Here is a 5,000-nt window from a genome sequence, read left to right as displayed (position 1 = left end):
AGCTCTAACCATACTTCGTGGTACTACCCTACTGCTCCTAATGTTTTTCAAGACTAATTCTTTTCCAGATTCCAAAAATTATTTAGAATTTTTATGAATCCTAATTCTTCGAGGTCTTGATGTGCACTATTATTCATTTTTCAACTTAATTATTTTGTTATTTATTCTTTCAAACTGATTCAATTCTCTAAACATTTCTAGTTTGCATCTTGAGCTGCACACTTCCGTCTAGCAGCCATTTTGGACTTTGTTTGATGCACACACCCAAAATCCAAAAGCCTGCATGGACAACCAAAAGTTTTGAGACCAAAATATTATTTTCTGTTATTTCTAAGACAAAATTTTCGAAAATATTTTTACTCAAAATCATTAGGAGCAGTAGGATATTCAAGCATGAGTTATTATACACCCTGGGTTACTATTTCAGCATGAGGTTTTAATTAGTCAAAGAAATACGGTGGCTCTTGTACAAGTGACAACAAACAAACAAACACACAACAAAGTGATGTGTATACGTGTCTTAAAAAGCGCCATTTAATACTAATAAAAAATAATTAAATACTAACTAATACTAATAATTAATTAATTAAATACTAATTAATAAAAAATTAGTTAAATAATAATTAATACTAATAGATAATAACATTAATACTAATTAACACTAATACATAAATAATAAATAATAATTTGCACTAATAATTAATTTATTAAATACCAATTAATAATAATAATTAAGTAAATACTAATTAATAAAAAATTAATTAAATACTAATTAATACTAATAGATAATAAAATTAATTTTAATTAGTACTAATAAATAAATAATTAAATAATTATTTACATTAATAATTAATTTATTAAATACCAATTAATACTAATAAATAAATAATTAATTAAATGCTAACTAATAATAGTAATTAGTTAATTAATTTAATACTAATAATAAATTAAATAATTAAATACTAATTAATTCTAATAAATAAATATTTAATTAATTTGTTACTAATAAATACTAATTAATACTAGTAAATAATTAATTAATTAAATACTAATTACTACTAATAATTAACTAGCTTGCTAAATCTTGTAAACACATGCATACTTTCAAAACAATCTAATTACAGTTTTTCTAATTAATTTATTTGTGTTAACGAAATGGCCAAGTGCATCATTATGAACACTAAGATACGATTCTCTAGCACTTCGTATTGAGCTTCACAAACTTTCTCGTTCTAATTAAAAAAAAACCTCTAAAACGGGCTCTACTAAAATCTGGATAATTTCTGCTCATGCGCAATAGAATAGTTTGTCGTTGCTCAGCCAATCGACGCCATATTTCTCGTGCGGTTGTAGCCCGCTAGGATACTATTGATATGTACTAACGACGCATGGCATGCGAGAAATTATTTGCGTGCGCAACTATTTCTAGTGCGCATGTCTCAAAGTTGTGCATGCCACGTGATCACAATAAATACACAAAATAAATTATAACTGACGTCATACTGTTGCGCGTGTCAGAATAGCTCGATGACGTTTGCTTTAGTCTCGTGCAACATCTTTGGAAGCGTCATCGTTTACATTCCAATGCATGTGTAGCTCACGCCTTCGGCAGTCGTTTTGTCTTGTGGTGTTGTTGTTGTTGCGCTGAGAGAATCGAACGTCAGAAGACAAAGTTGATCAATACAACAAATTGTGTTTTTGAGGTGATAGTCCACTTTCTCTTTGTTATAGTGCCAAAAACGCACGAACGGAAGCAGATCTAGAGGGAGGTGGCGTATCCTGGAAACGCGACACATCTTGATGAAATCAGCTCGAAACGTACTTGCAGACCAGCACCAAACGCAGCGAAGGTATTGCTTGCGTACGCTTAGACACGTTTGCAGTTTCGAAAAGTGTGTAGTTGTTGGCTAGTGAGCGTTTCTGTAGCACAGACGTTCATCGTCAAAACCGGCGTAGAAATCGGCCGCCGATTGCTTTCGAAAACGTCTCTACTGGTGGTAAATGTGTAAGTAAAGGCGTCGATACGGTTTATATTGATTGCAGTACTAGGGTGCGTTCGAATACTAGTTCCAGTTCTAGAACTGGAACTGCCAGAACTGTCAGAACTGTTGGAACTCTTGCTAGCAAACGAACGCTTAGAATTGTCAGCAAGTTGAGCATGCGCAAAGGCTCAGACTTACGGTAAGCGTCAATACGAAGTAGCATGACGTTTCTACTCCACTTGTTGTAGTCTGTTCGAACATCAGCAGCGCTTTCGCTTTCGGTTTTTTGGAGCTGCTCGCGCCAAGAAGGTCACTGTAATCAGTTCCAAATGTCGTTTCTTCTAGTGTTTGCCAAGCCGATGGTCGCCACAAGGGTTCACTAATTAGACCAACAAGAAGGTCTACAACGGCCTCGGCATCTGTACCCGTCATTTCACTTTGCTAACCTCTGGGAATTTTGCATTTAGGGCGTGACAGTTCTAACAATTCCAGCTCGCTAGTAGTTCTAGAACTGTCACAACTACCAATCGAACGCTATAGATCTTTACTCCCCGCTACAATTCCAGTTCTAGAACTAGTATTCGAACGCGCCCCTAGAAAGGTAAGTTTTAGTACATAGCGTGTACACCAGGTGAACACAATACTTCATCCCGGATGTGAAACGGCTGATGTAAAGGTTGTGCCACGAGTTTGATGCGTGTTGATCACATGCGAAGATGGTGATTGGTTGGTAGTCTAGATGACATCATGTATGTTTTGCGCACACTCCAGTTGCTTTGCCAAGTGTCGTAAGGAACGGGTCGTGTTGATCTCTGTCTCACGACGTCAGTGCCGCTGTTGATCGTCAATCCACCGTTTGTCGTCACTTGACCGTCTAACAACGTTTCATTGCTGTGGCGCACGCTTTTGCACGCTTTCTCTCATCAGTAAGAGAGTGATATTAGATCTGATCGAGACGTACGATTGTTTGCTTGCAACATCAACTTTCTTAATTTCCGTCTAATTCTTTAGATTGTCCACCATGAGTACATCTCAGCAGGATGACTACCAACGCTACATCACAGACAATATGGTGGAACTTGTTCAAAAGTTGTGTGTGTCTGCTATAATAGACCATTTACTCTCACATCGTTTGCTAACAATGGAAGAAGGTCATCGACTGAGTCAATGTTCTACTGAGCAAGACAGAGCTAGGATGCTGTTTTATCACATTCTACCATACAAGGGAAATGATGTTGTTGGTAGATTGTGTGACGTCCTCGTGGCTGCAGGACAGCAGCACATAATAAGAGAAGTTATGGGTAAAGAAGGTTAGCTGACTTGTATGGTAACATTCTCATATTATTTCATCATAAATTAACATTTTAATGAATAGATGTAGTGGAGAGTGCAAAGTGTAGCATCAAAGTTGGTGTGAGTGGTCAGAAAGCGTCGAGTCAACGATTTGTGTCATCACCATGCCGACCATCTGGTACTCGATGTGAGAGTGAGAGGAAAGAGGGAACTGCAGCACATGACTTAGGTTGGTTGTTGTTTCTCTTGTTTGACAGTAAAGTGAGATGATTTTTATACTAGAAGTTGTGAAAACTGCAGTGTGTAGTAGGAAAGTCAATGCAAGCGTATGTCGATCGTTGGAAGAAGAAAGTTTGAGGTCGACAGATTTCAGTTGTCGTGACGACTGCAAAGAGTCTGCAGCACTTGATGTGTGTGGGGAGAGGAAGACTGAGTCACTCGGTAAAACCAACATATTGTGGCATTATTACGTTTGTTTAATGGAGTTATGTGTTTATATGTCAGCAGAACAAGTAGAAAGTGAAGATGAAGAAGAAACGTTATCATGTCTAGATGCAGAAGTGACAACTTCACGTGATCCAGGTAAAGGTAATTAACCTACAAGGGTAAAAGAAGGACACCACAATGAGTGCTTCGCCAGAAACTCACTCTGAACAGGCTGAATTGACTTCTTGTCTGTCTGTCAGACAAGTTTTGCACAATAATAGACTTACGTTTATGGCATCTTCCTGTTTCCTTAATATTAATTTATAATATTAATAATTAACAACCCTCATTAATATTAATATGATTCTAATATTAACTAAATGTTTGAATAGATAATGTGGAGCACAGTAAACCAGATGTCTCACCCATTGCTTCAGCTGCATGTGCACATTCTGAGTTACAGTCTACAACACAGGAAGATGAGGAAATCACGTCTCAATCAACTTTAGGTAATTTTTGTATTTAAGTTTCTATGTATCTTTCTACTTCATAATGTGCTTTGTATATGAACACAGTGGAAATGAAAGGTGGAGACACACAAACAGACACTGAGAGTGTGACACACCCATTAGTGATGTGTGAGCATGCATGGCTCTCACTCATGTCTCGTGTTGAGCCGTGGTCAGCTGTTCGAATGAATTACTCTTTCCTGTCTCGATGCCTTTGTTTTACCACTGAATTTCTTGGCTGTCTGTATGAACGATTTCTCATATCCAAAGACGACTTGGATGCTCTAAAGAACAATCGTCTCACTCACGAAGGAAAAGTACATCTACTTGTCATTGATATTCTTCCCACTAAACCGATTGTGATGTTTCCCACATTCTGCAACATTCTTCGTGTTGTCGGTCAGTCACATGTTGCTGACAAGCTGGAAGAGGATCCTCTGAAAGTTTCTCTCTTTACACAAGGTGTCATCACTTGTGTTTATGTTTGTCTCTGTATTAATTAACAATACACACATGATATGTAATGTAGGGACAACAAGATCACAAGAAACTGTGAGTCTTGAAAGACAAGTGGAGCTGCTGCTTGTTCAAGTGTCTCAACTGGACAGGGAAAGAAGAGCAGCCGAGGAAATGGCCATACACGAGAGACGACGAGCTGATGCTGAAAAGATACGAGCAGATAGTGCCGAGGCACGAGCAGATGCTGCAGAAACACGAGCTTGTACTGAGAAAAGTCGAGCCGATAGTGAAAAGATACGAGCAGATGGTGCAGAAACACGAGGGAAGGAAG

At 37.6% G+C, this 5,000-nt stretch overlaps 1 protein-coding gene across 7 annotated transcripts in view; it reads left to right on the top strand.

Annotated features, from left to right (window-relative positions):
• The first annotated feature begins 2,778 nt into the window (after positions 1-2,778).
• LOC134198401 (uncharacterized) overlaps positions 2,779-5,000 on the top strand; it is an 8,679-nt gene continuing 6,457 nt past the window's right edge. For 4 of the 7 annotated variants that reach the window (XM_062667793.1, XM_062667787.1, XM_062667789.1 and 1 more), the window contains exons 1-8: positions 2,785-2,939; positions 2,994-3,292; positions 3,358-3,504; positions 3,558-3,716; positions 3,780-3,857; positions 4,094-4,210; positions 4,277-4,672; positions 4,740-5,000. The exon at positions 4,740-5,000 is cut by the window's right edge and continues 80 nt beyond it. In XM_062667793.1, coding sequence (XP_062523777.1) covers positions 3,004-3,292; positions 3,358-3,504; positions 3,558-3,716; positions 3,780-3,857; positions 4,094-4,210; positions 4,277-4,672; positions 4,740-5,000 — 1,447 coding nt within the window. In that variant the 5' untranslated portion in view covers positions 2,785-2,939; positions 2,994-3,003. Of the gene's footprint in view, positions 2,940-2,993; positions 3,293-3,357; positions 3,505-3,557; positions 3,717-3,779; positions 3,858-4,093; positions 4,211-4,276; positions 4,673-4,739 lie in introns of all 7 variants that reach the window. The other 3 variants (XM_062667788.1, XM_062667790.1, XM_062667792.1) reach the window with 3 other exon arrangements.

The sequence above is a fragment of the Corticium candelabrum genome, chromosome 2 (assembly GCF_963422355.1).
Source record: "Corticium candelabrum chromosome 2, ooCorCand1.1, whole genome shotgun sequence".
In the NCBI taxonomy this organism is placed as follows: Eukaryota; Metazoa; Porifera; class Homoscleromorpha; order Homosclerophorida; family Plakinidae; genus Corticium; species Corticium candelabrum.
The sequence above is the reverse complement of the archived record's forward strand: the minus strand, read 5'-3'. Positions and strand labels throughout refer to the sequence as shown.